Genomic DNA, 19,588 nt, shown 5'->3' on the forward strand with positions numbered 1-19,588 from the left:
AGGAAATTCTTTATGATGTCATATTTTAATTCATTTTTGCTGAAGCTGCAACCTCTGTTTTTGTAATCCCATTCTTCCCTGACTTGCCCTGTGGGTCAGGAGCCTTGGATTGTTCTCTTGTTTAGCTGTGCTACCTTGGATAAATGTCTTTCAATCTTTGGGTTTCAGTATTTATGTATGTAACAGGGGCTAATTAACACTCCCTATCATGTTCTTCTCACGGGTAATTGTAAGGACTATATAGAATAATCATGGGTATGATGTGACCAACAATGTCAACACTCAGCAGATGTAAAGGTGCCAGCCTGGGTTGCATTGCTCAGAGTTAGGGACACCATGAAGAGGTGGGTGGCTTATCCGTTTGCCTGTTTTGCTGACGTTCTTTTTACTCATTCTCAGCAAAACAGACAAATGGAAAATTCATCCAACAAGCTACCTTTCATATACCTCAGGATGTGAAGGAGAATCCTGGAATGGTGTGTTTATATATGTGCATGCACGTGGGTTTCCGAGCTCTTGCCTGTGCGCATGCACTTGTGCTAGCAAAAAAGAAGCTTGGAAAGCTGCAGAGGGTAAAGTTGAGGCTTTGTCTTTTTTATGTGACCTTAGATATGTCCCTTCCATCTTCTAAACCTCCATTTATCTGTGAAATGAAGATACTAATGCCTGTGTTCACAGGGTTGTTCTGAGAAAACGAAAGTAATGAGGATGAAAGCCCCCAAGGAGTACACAATAGAATATCCGAGGGGAGTAGGCAAAGGGAGGGCTGGGGGAAGGGAGGCAAGAGAGTGTTGGCACGGCTCCACCAGGGCAGGATCTTATTATTCCGGAAGATGGCCCAACACCTCTGGCAACTTTGGAGAGGACTTTTCGCTGACTCGACACAATTGGCACAACTGGGGAACCCCGCAATAAGCAGCATCTAACTACAGCACGGGGTCGGGGGCAAGAAGAGGTGGCAGCTGCCTTCTCTGGGTGGAGGTCATTTACCCCCATCCTCTCCCTGCACCCCGCCTCCCAGTTCTGAAGCCTTGGCAGGGGACAAAGGCAGTCGGTTGGGACCCTCCTCCTACGCTTTTCCCAGCAAAGCACCCCTGGAGCTGCAGGGCGGAGAGGCAGAGCTTGCCAGCTGGGATGGAACAACCTGACTAAAGGGGAGGTCCGGGGCGGAGGGGATTGGGCTGTAAGACTGTGGAGGAGGGGAGGCGGAGGGGGCGCTTGGGCTTTCACTGGATCCAGCCCTGCCAGCCCAGCCAGCCAGCCTGAGACAACCCGCGCCAGCCACCCAGGCCTCAGCGAAGCCGGACTAAGCAGGCACCATGCAGTGGATTAGGGGCGGATCAGGAATGGTGAGTGCATATAACCCTGGCTAACCCAGTCTGAACCTCAGTTCCCTAGCCCCACCCCCAGCTCCTTCACCAGCCGCCCTGCCGGGAGCCCCCTGGCTTCTGCCCACCACCCTCTCCGCCGTCCTTGAGACACTAGCTAGCTTGCTGTGGCCATTTTAGGAGCCCTTGCTCACTCGCCTGCTGAAGAAAGACCCCTCCCATCCGCTCCGTATTTTTATCCATTCCCTCCTGCCCCCGCATTGGAGTGGGATAAGATTGGGGGTCACCTGGAAGACCAATGAGGCAAGGGGGGCTGGCAGAGGGTCTCTCTGAGAACAGTGGGACTCGAGGGAAGCCGGTGATCTGGTATGGGTTTGAGAGGGAGAAGGTAGTCAAAAAGCCTGGGATTGTAGGAAGGCAGTATGGGAGAGCTTCATGGTCCTCCAAACAGGCTGCATGTACCCCTCACCCCGGCCAGTCTCAGGGCTTGAGGGCCAGGGAGTGACTTTAAGGGAAACTGCATAAGGGAGCCCTGGAGTCCTTGCTTGCTTGGGCTGGGGTCATCCTATACACACCTGGGGCTTTGTACAGGACAGAAAGCTGCAGAAACCTCCATCCTGGAAATGGGTCTGAGCCTCATTCAGTTAGGAGAGCTCTTCCTTACCCCCACCCTCATCCAAGGAGTATGTGCTTGTGTGTGTGTGTGTGTGTGTGTGTGTGTGTGTGTGTTTAGTATTATCCTCCCATAGTTCATTGTATGTTACAGTGTTCGCTTCTTCACCTGGAGACCTTGGAATGACTTCCCTTGCAGAAGGGAAGTGGTGGTTGCATTTTGATGCCTCTCTGACTCAGCCAAGGGTAGCTCAAGTCTGGTCAGGGACTCTGGGGAATAAGAGCCATGGGCAAGAGGGTCTTGGAGGGCAGGTGGGTTGGGTTAGCAGGTGCTGATGGCAATCCTAGCCCACACTTCTGCACTACCAGCCACAACCCGAAGCTGAAGCAAAGTAGCCTGAAGCAGCTGGGCAAAAACTGATATTTAACAATTTTTTTGCTCCTGCTCTGGAAGGGAAGAGGCAATTTGATATGGACTAGGACTGTGTTCAGAGAAGCTGTCCTCCTTTCTTCACGGTTTCCTTAGAATTTTGTTTCAGTGGTTTTTAAAGGCTTCCAGTGTATAATCTTATATATCAGGGCTTAAGAGATTCTTCTCAGACACCCCTCCTTCCCTAGAGTCCCATCAAAGCTGTTTCAAGTGTTTGTAGAATCAGAAAAGGTTAGAGCAGGAAAAGACCTTCAAGTTCTTGTCATCCATCCAGGAAAGCTGAAACCCAGAGAATGGGAGAGACTTGCCCAGGGCCACACAGCTCCATGAAGGAAAAGCTGAGTCTAGCACAGGAGTCTTCTATCTCTTTGTCATTGTCCCTCCCCACTGCTCCACAGAATCCTCTGTTCAAATGGTGCTGAAAGAGACAGAAAGGAATAAACAGTTAAAATATTGAGAAAGAAGTTTCTTCAGGATGAACTAATGCCATGAAATTTGCCTGAAAAAAACAAACATGCCAGCCCTGGATTTTTGGTAGCTCAGTCTGGGTGAGACCTCCCTCCTTTTCTAAATATATTTTAGTATAGGGGTGAAGATTGACAACAGATTAAATTAATTGAGAGATCTGAAGTTTTGCCAGTTGTGAAAGAAAAGAGGAAGTAACAGATACCTTGTGGAGACTATGGAATTAAGGATTGATTGATGGGGAAGTATTATAATATTTTTAGGGGACTGAAGTGGTGAATATTATATGATGAAATCATTTTTTAATCATTTGCCAGAGTTCAAGAAACTGTATTCTAGCCTAGAGGCAGGAAGCCTCTAGTTTTGGCCCTGCTACTGTTTTGGTATGAATGTTTGGGGCCTCAGTTTCCTTACCTGTTAAATGGGGCTATTAATGATCCACCAAAATTCCTTCCAGGTCTGAGATTCTCAGATTCCTAGAAGTAAATGTTGGATAAAATGTGACTAATGGCTTATTATGAAAAAAAAAATAGGGAGTATTTGTTTAAACACCATTTTATAATGTGGCCAGTCAAAAGGTCTTTATTCCATGTTCTTTCATTTGCAAAGTGTTCGGAATTTATATTAAGCCTTTTATAACAGGGAGATTTATTTTTAGAACATTTGACTATTTTTACTGTACTTCATGTAAATGAAGATTCTTGAACATAAAACATCAGTAGGGATTTTACAGAATAAAATCTGTCCCAGTAGAAAGTTAAAAAACTGTGAGTTCACTTCTGATGGTAAATTCTTTAGTGTATTTATTCATAACTTCTGTTTGTAACACAGTTTCCCAGAGTGGAGAGAACACTGGTCTCAGAGTCAAAAGTTTGAGGTTGAAGTCCTGGATTTTACACTTCTCAGCTCTGAAATACTTGCCAATTGCCAAACTTTTTTCATCCTCAGTATTCTCATCCATAAAAAGAGTGTAAAATACTTTATTTTGCAGGTACTATTGAGGCTGTTAATTCATTCAAAAAATATAGAGTATCTACTGTGAGTTGGCACTGATCTAGGTTCTGGGGAGACAGCACTGAACAAAAACAAATTTCCAATTCTCATAAATCTTACATTCTGGGGGCTGGGTGTTCACTAAACAACTACACAAATTAATATACAGTATGTCAGGAGGTGCTAAGTGCTAAGAAGTAAAAGAAAACCTGGTAAGAAGATAAAAAGAAGTAGGGGGCAGAATGATATATTAGATGACTCACAGCCTCTCTGATTAAGAGACATTTGAGCAGAGATGTGAAGGAAATGGAGGAACAAGCTCTGTGCAGATATTTAAGAGAAGCGGTTTCTAAGCATAAGAAACACAGAGAGAGAGAGAGAGAGAGAGCTCACAGCTTGTTTGTTTAAGGAACAGCAAGGAAACCAATGTCCCAGGGACATTTAATCTGAGTGAAATTGGTAGCTTCTGGAAGGTAAGGAATAGAATCTGACTTAAAATTTAACAGAATAAATTGTAGTGGGGCAAAGGAAAAAGGTGTAAGGAGGCTCTTACAATAGTCCAGGTTAGAGGTAATGGTGGCTTAGATGAGGGTGAAAGTGCTATAGTCAGCTTCATTTGTAAATAATTTGTGTCTCTCCTTCCTGAGCACCCACTTGATTCTCAGATGGCTGAGTGTGGGGCTATAATGAACAAAGAATGGGTATATGCATGCAGGGACATTTCACATCTAAGTCAATGATCAAATGATATTCTTTGGGCTCTTGGCCTCTGATGGGGCTGATAGAGGGTTGGTTCTATGTGGATTACCAGTGAGCCAGTTCCTTGCTTTCTTGGATTCTGGACAAAAAGATTAATTGCATTATTACTACTTTAGAGATGTGGTATACTTAGCATATGTGATATCTGGAATAAATAATTTTTAATACTCCCTAATCTATATGACAAAATTATTTTCAGTAATAATCATGTAGTAATTAGACTAATTGTTTTGTTGTTTTATTTTTAATTTTTAATTAGCAATGAAAAAGAGGAATAAACTTCAATTTGAAAGATATTTAGATTCAGTAACATCTCGCATATAACCTAAAATGTACACTTACTGAACAAAAATAGTACACATTGCAGTTGTATTGTTTTTGCTATTTTACATTTTAAGCACAAATAAAAACTCCAATTGGTCAAGTAAAATGGCAGAATTGAAGTGACTTACATTCCTTTTCTTTGACTTTACAATCCCTGTGCCATCATTGTTTACTTTGAACCTACTATTTAAATGATGGAACATATAGTACCAGAGGGATTACAGACATGAAATGCACCCAAAGCTACTTTGAGTGATTCTAAAGCTTTGCAAGTGGAATGAACTGAAGGAACACATGTAAAGTCTGTGTATGGGGGCGGGCAACTGAATCAACTTCCATGTAGAATACAGTTTTATTAAAGGATGAGTAACAAAAGGTGCTGATTTAAAACTCAGTAGTAACAACAATTTTTTAGAACTTTGACCAAAAAAAGGTTTTTTTCAGGGAGAAGTATTTTATTACTGACATTGCTTAAAATTGCTGGTTCATGGTGATAACAACAACAAAAACAGTTTGACGTTTTAGTCTTTAAAAAAATCTTTATAGATAGTGCACTCCTTCATTGCCTGAACTAAGGGTTGTCAACTTCTATTGCCCCACTCTTGGTTTGCCTCTACTTTGGAGAAACATATGAAATTATGAATTAAATTCTACGCCAAATTTCATGTGACCTTTGTAAAAGTCACAACATTGGAGTTGGTGGAAATCTCTGCATATGCAAGATGGAATGGCTAATTGGTAAGTCTAATAGTTGATTTGCTTCTGCTATGAATAACAGAAATTTATTTATACTGGCTTAAAACACACAGGTTTTATTTCACATGAAAGAAGTCAGAGGAGGAGCACCTGGCTGGCTCACTGGTAGAGCATGTGACTCTTGATCTCTGGGTCATGAGTTCAAGCCCCACATTGGCCATGGAGCCTACTTAGAAAAAAAAAATGAAATCAGGAGATAAGCATACCAGGGCCAATATGGAAGCTTCAGGAAACTTTTAGGAACTTCTCTGCACCACCATCCCAGCATTTGGTTTTCATTGTTGAGGTTACTTACTGCTCCAAGATGGGTGTGGAATTTTCAGGACATCTATTAACATCCACTTTCTAGGCAACTGGAAGGTTCAAAACAAGGGGAAACAAATTTGGCTATCCTTTTTAAAGAAATATTTCTAGAAGTCCTATTTAATATTTCTCCTCATATCTCATTGGTCAGAACTGAGTCACATGGATGCTTCCAGTTGCAATGGAAACTTGGAAAGTATTCATGTAAACTGGGAGGCAATGTGCACAGCCAACGATCAGGGGCAAGGTTTATGATACAAAGGGAGAAAAGGAGAATGGACTGTGAGGAGATGACCTGCAGTCATTGTCACAGTTAATTCACATGTATGTTTGCCAATGTAAAAATGCAGAATCTCAGAATTTGAATTTGGCTTTGGATTATGAGCCATAGCCTGATGGATATGGCCAAAAGTAAAAATACTGCCATCAGTCTGGTGAAGGATCAATCAAGACTTGACATACTCTAGTCCTCTCTTGCTTCCTCCCAGTGACAGAGTCTTCTTGTGAGACCAAATGAACAGTTATATCCATCACAGAAATGGGGAATGCAAATTAAGGACCAGTGTTTAGGGAGGGATTGGAGAGGGGAGATGACAAGCACAGTCTGAGCTATGTTGAGTCTGAGATGCTTGGACAGACTCATACGGACATATCCAATAGGCAGTTGATGATCTACATATTGAGCTCAGAGGATTGGGAGGTATTAGTGACAGTCAAGTTCTGACAGTAGATGAACTACCAAGTATTTCAAAATGCAGTTCAGCCTGATAAAATGAAGGATGGGAACAAAATTTGAGCCTTTTCTTTCTTTCTTTCTTTCTTTCTTTCTTTCTTTCTTTCTTCTTTCTTTCTTTTTTCTTTATTTTCTTTTTTTTTTTTTTTTGAAGTATTCTCCCAAGCTAGAGCAGGCCCAGTCCACTCTAGGAGGTGGGCAGGAGTAACCAGGAATGTGGGTCTCTCACCTTTGATCTGTCAAGAGCACCGTGGTTTTTGCTTTATATGTTGTATTGTTGCTTAAGATTTTGGAAAAGGGTTTTGTTTGCCCTGTATTTCCCCCTATCTCCTACACGAAATGTTGAATACCACTCATTTTATAGATTGGGAAATTTGAGTGTCAGAGAGGGAGGGTGCTTGACCCAAGACCGTACAGCTACTCAGTAACTGGGAAAATAATCCACATATTTCAATTCCCAGTTAAGTGTGCTTTCTGCAACCCTCATTAGCAGGGAGGCAAAGGAAGGGAAGCTCACCTATTATATGCCAGGTATACTAAATGTTATCTCAGTTAGTCCTCATATTAGCCCCTACAAAATGGGTTTTAATATCCACATTTGTTAGTTAATAAGTTCATCTAAAAAATATTTGCTGAGAACCTACTATGTTGCAGGCACTCTTCTAGTCTTTGGGGGTACAGTGGTATGGTATAGCAGGGGAAAAACAAACAAACAAACAAACAAACAAAAAAACCAGAAAAATGTCCCTGCCCTCTCAGAGTTCATAGCCTGGTCCAGCTTAGAAACAAGGATAGAGAACTTAAGTATCTTGCTCAAGGTTAAATAAAGGGAAGCATCAGATTTCAAATCAAGATCTGATTAAAAAAGCCTTACTCTTTCCACAACCCACCCACCTAGCTACAACCCATTCACACACCCCCATCCCTCTATACATCCCTCATCCCCTCACTGATTTACTCACCCATGCACACATCCAATTATTGGTCCATCCATCTATTCATACATTTATCCAATGTATTTATTGATTGTTTATAAACTGCTAGGTGCTGGTGATACAGCAGAGTTCTCTAGCTTTCATCACTCTGTGTTGGTGTTAGCAACATAGTGTAATGTTTAGGAGTACAGACCCTGGAACCTGATTTCCCTGCATTCAAATACTTGCTCTGGCTGCTTATTGTTTGTGTGGTCTTGGGCAGCCTACTTAACTCCTCAGGCCCCTTATTTTTAAAGTTGGAAAAGTGGTAGTAACTACCCATTTCATAGTGTTGTGAAGGTTAAATGAGTGAATGCATGTAAGGTACTTTGAACAATGCCTGGAGCAGAGTAAAGCTATAAAAAGGTTTATTTATTTATTTATTTTTATATTCCCTTCAGAGCCAGAGCCCATCCCAGTTGGCTCAGAACCACAACTTCATTTGATTACAATCGTCAACTAATTATATTACATTCCTCAGGGTCCTTTCTAGCTAATCTGAAAAAGAAATTTATGTCAATACTTAATAACATCTCAATATGGTCCCTCCCCCATGTAATAGGGGCATGACAAAATTTATTTATCCTGAATAGGTAATATATGCACTTGGTGCAAAATTTAAAGAGCAGAGAAGGGATTGAGGTAAAAATTAAGTCTTCATAAGTCTTTCTCCTTCCCCTGGTTCTTAGTCACGTCGTCTAGAGATAACCACTGTTATAAGTTTCTTAAGTGTTTGTATATCTATATTCCATGCCTTTACAAGATTTTACTTATGTACACACACACACACACACACACACACTTTCTTCTCTTCATACATTAGTAGCATATTCAACAGTCTGTGCTTGACTCTTTTTTTTCAATTAACAATATTCTTGAAGATTATCTCATAACAGTACATGCAGATATGCCTCCTTTTGTATGGCTACACAGGATTCTATTGGGTCCTTTATTGATGGCCAATTAGTTTGTCTCCAGTCATTTGCCTGATAAACAATGCTGCAATGGATTTTAACAGGTCATTTAAGAAAATGGATGTTTATCAAGCAGCTACTCTTTCCAGGGCACTATATCAGGCTGAGGTATGGGATAGTCAAGACAAGATGTGGTTTATGCCTTCAGGAGCTTATAATTCAGTAGGGGAGCCATAAGTCAGCCTGGGTGGAATGCTATAAGAAGTACAAAGATGGTGATATGGGAGTAGAGGGGAGTAGGAACATGGTTGAGGGGATTCAAAGGATTAGGCAGGGATTTCTAGAATAGAAAGTATTTAAGGTGTACTGTCAAGCCTTTCAAATGACAGAGTTTGCTTGATGTGGAGAATAGGCATAGTTAGTGAGGCAAGAAATGTTCCCAGCACAGGGAACAACATTAGACAAAGAACGGAGGCATGAAAGGAATCATATATTCTGGAAATAAACTATGAGTGCTGTGGTGTGGTTGGATCCAGTAATTATTGCCAGATGAACTGGGGCCACATCAAGAAAGACCTTGAATGCCAGGCTTAGAAGCTTTGCCTTGTTAGGTAGGGCAATGACATGAGAAGACTGAGTGGTGGAGGGTCCCTTTTGTGGCACAGATGGAGAGGGTAAGAGCACGGGAAAGGTTGCATTTGACACCTGGAGGCAACACACACACACACACACAGACACACACACATGATGTCCCAGCTTAAGCCATCAGGCAGGAGGAGTTCCCTCTTACTCAGCCTTTTTGTTTTATTTAGGTCTTCAATTGATTAAAAGGAACCCACCCACATTGGAGAGGACACTCTGCTTTACTTAATCTATGGATTCAAATGTTAATTTCATCCAGAAACACCCTCACAGAAACACCCTGAATAATGTTTGACCAAATGTTTGGGCACCCTGTGGCCCAGTCAAGTTGACCCATAAAATTAACCATTACATAGCCTCATTTATCTTCTGAGTCTGCTGTGAGAATCACATGAGTGAGTAGACAGGAAAGGGCTATATTAACTCTGCTATTCTCTATCCATAAAGGGAGTAATTATTATTCCTGACAGGATATAGGGGTATACACTTGGATGGGCAGAATATGATCTTCTCTTCTACCCTGAATTCAGACCTCAGAAGACCAGACCTAACTTTTCTCTGAGCATGAAGAGATGGAATAAGAATTTCATTCACAAGGAACAAATTCTCCCACCCAAGCCCAAGGCTTCCTGAACTCTCTGTTTGAGAAGAGACTGAGAAAGGCTCCCAAACACATTACATAATGAGAAGAGCTTCTTAGGAGCCCACCGCTTTGAAGTTTTTCATCATGCTATTTTTGGTGTGTGTGTGTGTGTGTGTGTGTGTGTGTGTGTTAGAGCAGGACTAGTTCTGCAAGTGATTAAGCTGGTCAGTAATGGAAACCAGACAGTGGTGTTGGTGGTAGGGGGAACAAATGCATTCAGCTAGGTCTGAGATGCCTTACTGTCATGAAGAAACATTATGTCGAAGGACCTTCCTGGCATACCCAGGGAAGTGACATTAAGTTGAGTCAGCTGTGTAGAAATTTTGGGAAAGATCCTAACAACTTTGGATTACAATAAAGAATAAATAAAGAAAAAAAAGAATAAAGAGACAGTGAGGTTTGTGAGGAGTTTAGAGGAGGCAGCAGGGATAGCATGTGCATAGTCCTTGAGGTTGAAATAGTTTGTTATGTTTGAGGGATAGAAAGAAGGCCAGTGTGACTGGAGCACAGGGAGAGAAGGGCAAGTGGCATGATAGGAAGACAGAGAGTCAGGGAGGGACCAGCTCACACCTTGAAGGACTTGAAGGACTAGGGAGTTTGTAGGCCCAGGGAGGGTGTGCATCAACTATCCTCAAAAGCAGTATGATTCAGTGGTTAATAGCACACACTCTGGAACTAGACTGCTCAGGTTCAATTCTGACTCTGCTGCTTCCTAGTTTTGTGATCATAAGCATGTTGCCTAAACTTTCTGTGGCTCAGTTATGCCCTTTCAAAAATGGGGATAATAATGGTACTACCCATAGTGTTATTGTGAGGATTGAGTTAATATGCTCACAGTGTACATGATAGTGCTGAACACTGGCAAGTGCTATTCATTCTAAGTACAATAGGAATCATTTGAAGCAGTGGAATGATGGGGTTGGCTTATTAATCTGAGAAGTTGACTTTAACAAGAATCTATAGAGAATGGATTGAGGAGGATGAAAGTGGAGATGGCAAGCCCAATTAAGAGGCTGCTGCAGAGATGAAGTCAGTGAGGTTGGGGAGAAGAGGAAATATTTAACATCAATTTTGGAGATGGATTCAATGCTTATTGCTGCTGGATTGATTGAAAGAGATGCAGAACAGGGCAGAAACAAGGAAGATGATCATTATGTTTCTGGCTCTGCTACTGACTAGCTGTGTAATTGTGGGCAAGGGATTTAACCATTCTAATCTTCAGTTTCCTATGTATTAGAGTTCTCCAGAAAAACAGTAGCAACAGGGTGTGTGCGTATGTACGTCTGTAGAGAGAGATGGAGAGAGATTTTAAGGCATTTGTTTATGTGAATATAGAGGTGCAAGTCCAAAATATGCAGGGTAGGCCAGCAATCTGAGAAGAGTTGCAGTCTGAGTCCAAAGGCAGTCTGCTGGCAGAATCCCTTCTTGCTCAGGGGAGGTCAATCTTTGTTCTATTAAAACCTTCAATCTATTAGATTAGCCCCACCCACATTATGGAATATAATCTGCTTTATTCAAAATCCACTGATTTAAGTGTTAATTTCATCAAAAAATACCTTCACAGAAATATTCAGATTAATGTTTGACCAAATATTTGGGCATGGTGGTCCAGTCAGTTTGACACATAAAATTAACCACCATACCTTATCTGTGAAACTTCAATAATAGTATACCTGGTTATTGGTATTATTATGAGGATGAAATTACTTAATATTTGTAAAGCACTTGGTATGGTCTTTCACATAGCAAGTGTTCAATTAATGATAGCCTTTATTATTTTAATACAATAATAATTCCTCACATTTGTTTGGTGTTTTGCATTTTAAAAGCACCTTCACACATATGAATTCATGTAAATCTCACAACAGTGTTTGTACTTTAAAGTTGGGGAAACTAAATCTGGGAGAGATGAAAAATCTTCTCCACACACGTATTGCCAAATGGCCTGATGAGAAATAGGCCTATTCAGAATTTGGGAGGGAGCAGCAGGGAGCCTTGACTAGGTAGAATCTCCATTTAGTATGCCCCCTACTTTATTCTACTATAAACAATTCTTCACATTTTAAATAAATTTTTTACTCCATAGAGCACTTTCAAATCATTTATTTCATCATTTCTTTGGTAGGTATTATTTGTTTCTCCTGTTTATAGATGTGGAAACTGAGGGTTAAAGAGTATATGATTTGCCTAAAGTTAGGGGCAGAGATCGTATTCAAACCCTGAATTATAGTATTTGTTAGTATTTATTGAGAATTATTGTGTACCAGCATTGTTCTAATTGCTTTGCATGTATTGATTCTTTAAACCATCATCAACAACTGTATGAATCTGTTTCACATATGAGGAAACTAGGGTAGTGAGAGTATGGGGCTTGCTCCAAGTGAAGGGCATTATACCATTCTCCTCATTTTTAAGATGAGAAAAGTGAGGCTCAGAGACATTAAATAGAGAGCAGAAAGATGACAGCAGAGTAGGGTGACCCTATGCTTGCTTCATCCCACAAATATAATTAGATAACAATCAAATAATTGTAAATACCCCAGAAAATGACCAGAAGACTGGCAGAACAAACTCCACAACTAAAGGTAGAGAATAGGCCACATTGAAGAAGGCAGGAAGTGCAGAGACACAGTTTGGGAGAGAAACAGATAATGGCTGCTGCAGTGGGAAGGGAGCTACAGTTGTAGAGAAGGGCAAGAAACAGACTAGCACATGGGGGAGGACATGGATGATGATTCCCCATAGCAATTGGCTTGGAAAGTGAAAGGGACTGAATTCATGAGTTCTTGCAACCAGCCAGGCTTAAAACCTGGAGTTCTAAAGGTTAGTGGCTCAGGGAGAGCCCAGAGGGCATTGGGGCTGTTCTAAGAGTGAAAGCAGTACAAACAGCCCTGGGACAAACAGCCTGGAAACAGCAATTTGAAGAGTGCCTGGGGGCACACAGTGGGAAGGTTATTTGCTCATCTTGGAGTGTGCCCTACAGAACCAGCATTCACATACAGATCCCTCTGAGAAGAAAGGAACTGGCCTGTGCCACTTCCCTCCCCTGCCCCTTAGCAAGTACAAGGTCAACTGTGGAAAACAGCACAGCAGCACTGACACTGACTACCTTACTTGCTTACATCAAGCCCTGCCCCCATACACTGATGGAACTGCTCTTCCCAGTCACACTTGCAGGGGTACCCTCCCCCAGAAGACCAGCCCCAAACCCTGCTTACACTGAATCTCCTGATGTGAGAGTTTTGTGGAGCCATTGTTCTTGTAGTGGTGGCAACAGGTCTCATTTCACAAGCAGACAAGAGCACATCTAGGAAAAAAAACTCACCACATTCAGGCCATGGGCCAAACACTGCCCATAACAGACAAAGAGAGTTTCTTCAGACAACTGGCCTGAAGGATAAAGTGGCTAGGATACAACAGTAGAGAACATGCAGCACAAATTGGAGACACTCCCCAGAGCACAAGGCCCTGGGGAACAGGGGACACTACACTTCAGGACACTATAAGACCTCTTGTTCATAAGACCATTACACTTAAGAAGGGACTTAGCTGCCTTTCCTAACACAGAGAAATAGACAAAATGAAAAGACAGAGGCATTTGTCCCAAATGAAAGAACAGAACAAGGCCATGGCCAGAGATCTAAATGAAACAGATATAAGTTACATGCTTGATAGAAAATTTAAAGTAATGATGACAAAGATATTGGACTTGAGAAGACAGTGGAAAGTATCAATGAGACACTTAACATAAGGAAAAACATAGCAGAGATAAAGGTCTAAATAAACAAAATGAGAAACACCCTTGATGGAATAAATAGCAGGATGGCAGAAGCATAGGGACAAATTAATGACCTAGAAGATAAAGTAATGGAAAGTAATCAAGCTGAAAAAAAGAGAGAAAAAAGAATTATGCAAAACAAGAATAGACTTAGGGAATTCAGTGACTCCATCAAACTTAATAATATTCATTATAGGAGTCTCAGTAGAAGAAGAGAGAGAAAAAGGGAAAGAAAATTTATTTTATTAGGTATTTAATACCTAAAAACTTCCCTAATCTGGGGAAGGAAACAGATATCCAGATCCAAGAGGCACAGAGTACCTCCAAAAAAATTTAAAAAAAGATCCATAACAAGCCATATTATACTTAAAATGGAAAAATATAGTGGTAAAGAAAAAAATTAAAGCAGCAAGACAAAAGAAGACAGTTACATACAAAGGAAACACCATAAAGTTATCAAGGGATGTTTCAGCAGAAACCTTCCAAGACAGAAGGGAGTGGCATGATATATTTAAAGTGCTGAAAGAGAAAAATCTACAGCCAAGAATACAGTACCCAGCAAGGCTCTAATCTAGAATAGACAGAGAGATTAAGAGTTTCTCAGACAGGGGCGCCTGGGTGGCGCAGTCGGTTAAGCGTCCGACTTCAGCCAGGTCACGATCTCACGGTCCGTGAGTTCGAGCCCCGCGTCAGGCTCTGGGCTGATGGCTCGGAGCCTGGAGCCTGTTTCCGATTCTGTGTCTCCCTCTCTCTCTGTCCCTCCCCCGTTCATGCTCTGTCTCTCTCTGTCCCAAAAATAAATAAACGTTGAAAAAAAAAAAAAAAAAGAAAAAAAAAAAGAGTTTCTCAGACAAATAAAAACTAAGGGAGTTCATGACCATTAAAGCAGCCCTGCAAGAAATATTAAAGGGGATCTTTAAGTGAAATGAAAGACCAAAAGTGGAAGTATGAAGGTAGCAGAAACACAGAGGCAGCAAAAATGAATATGTTTTGTAAAATATCACTCAAGGAACTTACAAAATAAAAAGATGTAAAATATGACATCATATACCGAAAACATGGGGAGGAGAGGAGGGAATGGGTTCAAACTTAAACGACCATCAACTTGGGGCACCTGGGTGGCTCAGTTGGTTAAGCATCCAGCTTCGGCTCAGGTCATGATCTCGTGGTTTGTAGGTTCGAGCCCCATATCGGGCTTTGTGCTGACAGCTCAGAGCCTGGAGCCTGCTTCAAATTCTCTCTCTCTCTCTCTCTCTCTCTCTCTCTCTCTCTCTCGCTGCCCCTCCCCTACTTGTGCTCTGTCTCTCTCTGTCTCTCAAAAAAAAAAAAAGAATAAACATTAAAAACATTCACACTTAATGACCATCAACTTAATATAGAGTGTTTTATGCAGAATAGGTTCTATGCAAACTTAATGGTAACCCTATATCAAAAACCACTAATAAATATGGAAAGAAAAAAAGAGCAAGAAATCCAAATATACGACTAAAGAAAACCAGCAAACCATGAAAGAGAGAAAGACAAGAAAGGATCAGAGAAAATCTTCAGAAGCAACCACAAAACAAGTACTAAAATAGCAGTGAATGCATATCTTTCAATAATTACTTTGAATGTAAATACTAAATGCCCCAATCCAAAGACATGGGGTGTCAGAATGGATATAAAACCAAGACCCATCTACATGCTTAATACAAGAGACTCATTTTAGAACTAAAGACACCTGCAGACTGAAAGGGGATGGAGAAACATCTATCATGCAAATGGATGTCAAAACAAAGCCAGAATAGCAATTCATATATCAGAAAAAATAGACTTTAGAGAAAAGACTGTAACAAGAGACAAAGAAGGACACTATATAATCATAAAGGGGAGAGTCCAACAAGAAGATATAATAACTATAAATATTTGTGCACCCAAAATGGGAGTACCCAAATATATAAAACATTTAATAGCAAACATAAGGGAACTAATTGATGATGATACAATGATAGTAGGGGACTTTAATACCCCAGTTACATCAATGGACAGGTCATCTAAACAGAAAATCAAAAAGTAACAATGGCTTTGAATGACACACTGGACTAGATGGATTTAACAGATGTATTCAGAACTATCCATCCTAAAACAGCAGAATACACATTCTTTTCAAGTTCACATGAAACATTTTCTAAATAGATCACATATTAGCCCACAAAAGAAGCCTCAGAAAATTAAAAAAGATTGAAGTGACACCATGCATCTTTTCTGACTACAATGCTATGAAACTAGAAGTCAAACACAAGTAAAAATTCTGGAAAGACCAGAAAACATGGAAGTTAAATGAAACAATGAATGGGTCAACCAGAAAATAAAAGAAAAAAATTTAAAAAGTACATGGAAACAAATTGAAATAAAAACCAGTCTAAACCTTTTGGATGCAGCCAAAGTGGTTCTAAAATGGAATTTTATAGCAATAGGGCTACCTCAGGAAGCAAGAAAAATCTCAAATAACCTAGGTTTACACCTAAAGGAGCTAGAAAAAGAACAACAAACAAAACCTAAAACCAGCAGAAGGAAGGGAATAATAAATATCAGAGCAGAAATAAATGATATGGAAATTTAAAAAAAAAAGAAAAGATCAATGAAACCTGGAGATGGTTCCTTGAGAAAATCAATAAAATTGATAAACCTCTAGCCAGATTTATCCATAAAAAAAGAGAAAGGACTCAAAGTCTCAAATGATAGAGGAGTAATAACAACCAATACCACAGAAATACAAACAATTATAAGAGAATATTATGAAAAACTATATGCCAACAAACTGCATAACCTAGAAGAAATGGATAAAATCCTAGAAACATATAACCTACCAAAACTGAAACTGGAAGAAATAGAAAATTTGAACATACCAATTATCAGCAAAGAAATTGAATCGGTAATCAAAACACTCCCACCAAACAAAAGTCCAGGACCAGATGGCTTCACAGGCAAATTCTACCAAACATTTAAAGAAGAGTTAATACCTATTCTTCTCAAACTATTTTAAAATACAGAAAAGGAAGGAAAACTTCCAACTGTAATTCTATGAGGTCAGAATTACCCTGATACCAAAAGCAGATAAAGACACCATGAAAAAGGAATTACAGGCCAATATCCCTGATGAACATAGATGCAGAAATCCTCACAACACCAACAATGGAATATTATTCATCCATAAACAAGGAATGAAATCTTGTCATTTGCAATGACATGGGTGGAGCTAGAGAGTATAATGCTAAGTGCAATAAATCAGAGAAATATAAATACCATATGATTTCACCCATATGTGGAATTTATGAAACAAAAGAAATGGGAAAAGGAAAAAGAGAAGAGAGAGAGACCAAGAAACAGACTCTTAACTATAGAGAACAAACTGATGGTAACCAAATGAAAGATTGATGGGGGGATGGATTAAATAGGTGATGGCGATGAAGGAATATATGTGTCATGATGAGCCCTGGAGTTACTTATGGAATTGTTGAATCACTATATTGAACACCTGAAACTAATACAACACTGAATGTTAACTAACTAGAATTAAAATAAAAACTTGTTCCTGGTCACACAAACAGTAATTGGCAGAACTAAGGTTGAACCTTAGTAGGCTGGCTCTAGTGCCTGAGTTCTTAGCTACCAAGCTATATACTTCTTCTAAGTCTAGGGCTATTCCTGGCTTGCTTAATTAAAGCACAGAGTGAGGGTGGGGAGAGAAAGAGAGAGACAGACAGACAGAGAGAGAGAGAGAGAGAGAGAGAAAGAAAGGGAGACTATGAGCAAATCCTCATGCTTAATTTGAAGATGAACATTTAGTGTCCTGACTGCCCAGTAGATTACTGTTAAATGAAACTCATAAATAAATAATATGGACATGGGGGTCAGAGAGGGTAGCTGGTTGAATGAGTCATGAAGCCCAAAAATGGAACTATCCAGATTAGGCTCCAAAAGTAAATACTGGGCCTGATACTGAGGGAAGCATTCACTGCCCATCCCAGTCTTTAATTGATTCATGACTGGGTTTGGCTGTTCCAGAAAGATCTGAGCCTGAACCTGAAAGCATTGTACTTCCTCTGAAGGGGCTTTTAAACCCTTGCTTCTCTTTTCCAACCAGTCCTTTCTACCCTGTGTGGTCTAATGACACACTTGAAATGGAATTGAAATAAGTCCCCTTGGCCCCTCCACCCCCCATAAAACAGGCCTGAAATAAATCCATGTAAGGAATAGGAGGAAACTGATGTTCTTGGGTATTTATTCAAATATGTATATAGTCTTTGGCCACATGAGATCAGTATGGGCAGTGATTCTTGAGGGAAGGGCTTTCAGCTGGTGGTTTAGAGTGGAGTCTGTGCCAACTGGGAACAGAAAACCAAAGAGGTCCTGAAATTCTCAGCCTGTAATCTGGAACTTTTAGTCCTTTTTTTTGAGGAATTCTAACTAACGAAGGCCCTTGGTGGGGGAGAGGCAAAAGTAGGTGTTCACAGGCTGCAGTAGAAAATGTTTTCCATGACACATTTTCTCTGCATCCTATATTGTGAGTCAGCAGAGCTATGCTTTTATTCACTTATTCACTCACTCATTCATTCATTCATTCATTATTCAGTCATTTAAAAAATATTTGTTGAATGTCAAGTACTGCTCTATGTGCTGGGGATACAACAATGAACAAAACATTCTCTGCCTTCATGGAGCTTAGAGTTTATACAGGGAGACAATAAATCAATAAAAAAACTAATTATATAACTTTTCATATAGTGATAGGACTAGAATGAAAATTAAGATAATAGGATAACAATGAGGTGGTACAGTTTTAAAGAGGGTAGTCAGGGAAAGATTCCTTTTGAAAAGATGAAATAGCTAAACTTATAGAGAGCTAGGAGAAAAGTCTTCAGGCAGAGGCTAATTCTTAACCCTATGGTCTAGTTTCCTCCCTTAAAACACCACCCCTCACAACCACACAATTATATGCATCCTTATTCTTTAACCTCAGCAAATCACTCATCACCCTTTCCTCAGGTTACCCTACTTGGGACCAACTTCTTGCCATCCACACCTTTGGTAAGGTAGTTGAAAATTTATTTATTTATTTTTTTGGTAGTTAAAAATTTAAAACAATACTTTATGTTAAGTTACAATTGAAAACCAGTCATAGCTTTTTGAGCTTTAAGGAATTTAAGAGACTTGTTTGAGGTCACACAGCTAACAAGAAGCAGAGGTTGGACTTACTTCTGAAAGTTTTAACTTCTTATCCACTGCTTTTTTTTCACTTTGCCATGAACTTCTCAAGGCATGGTGAGGGCACAGCAGCACACATGAACATCAGACATTTTAGGTGAATGTGAGCTCACAGGAATCTCTTCCTAAGAACTAGTGTTCAGAATAAGGCAGATGATATTCCCACTCCCCATTGTCACTTTCACCTGGGAATGTGTTCTGAGGGATGTTGGACAAACTGATGAGCAACCAGCCTGGGGAGGATTGCAAACCATGCCACAAGGAAGAGCTTAAAGAAATGGTCATATTTATCTTGGAGAATGAGTGCTGTGCGTGTGTGTGTGTGTGTGTGTGTGTGTGCGCGCGCGCACACGCTTATGTATACAGAGAGAAATGTGGTTGTCCAGGAAGGATCAGAGTTTGAACCGTACATGTGTGCTGTGTATACAGAGAGAGGGGGTTGTTCAGGAAGAATAAGAGTTTGAACACTTTAAGAGGACTATTGTTTAGGACTTAGCTTTTTTTGTATGGCCCAGGGGATAGTGTTCTAACAAATGGAACCACAGAATAATGAATTTCAGCTTAAAACGAATAATGACTATGAATGCTTCAGAGTGAGTTTCCTGTTACTGAAAATATTCAAACTGCTGCTGGACAAAACTCATCAGAAATAGTGGGCTTTGGAAATATATCTTTATTTAAATCATG

At 40.3% G+C, this 19,588-nt stretch overlaps 1 protein-coding gene across 4 annotated transcripts in view; it reads left to right on the forward strand.

Moving 5' to 3' along the window:
• The first annotated feature begins 811 nt into the window (after nt 1–811).
• ARHGEF9 (Cdc42 guanine nucleotide exchange factor 9) overlaps nt 812–19,588 on the forward strand; it is a 197,470-nt gene continuing 178,693 nt past the window's right edge. For 2 of the 4 annotated variants that reach the window (XM_081793603.1, XM_081793604.1), the window contains exon 1: nt 815–1,349. Coding sequence is in view for 2 of the 4 variants with exons in the window: in XM_081793604.1 (XP_081649730.1) it covers nt 1,320–1,349 (30 nt within the window). In the remaining 2 variants the exon portion in view is untranslated. Of the gene's footprint in view, nt 1,350–19,588 lie in introns of all 4 variants that reach the window. The other 2 variants (XM_081793610.1, XM_081793609.1) reach the window with 2 other exon arrangements.

The sequence above is a fragment of the Panthera onca genome, chromosome X (genome assembly GCF_046562875.1).
Source record: "Panthera onca isolate mPanOnc1 chromosome X, mPanOnc1 haplotype 2, whole genome shotgun sequence".
NCBI lineage: Eukaryota > Metazoa > Chordata > Mammalia > Carnivora > Felidae > Panthera > Panthera onca.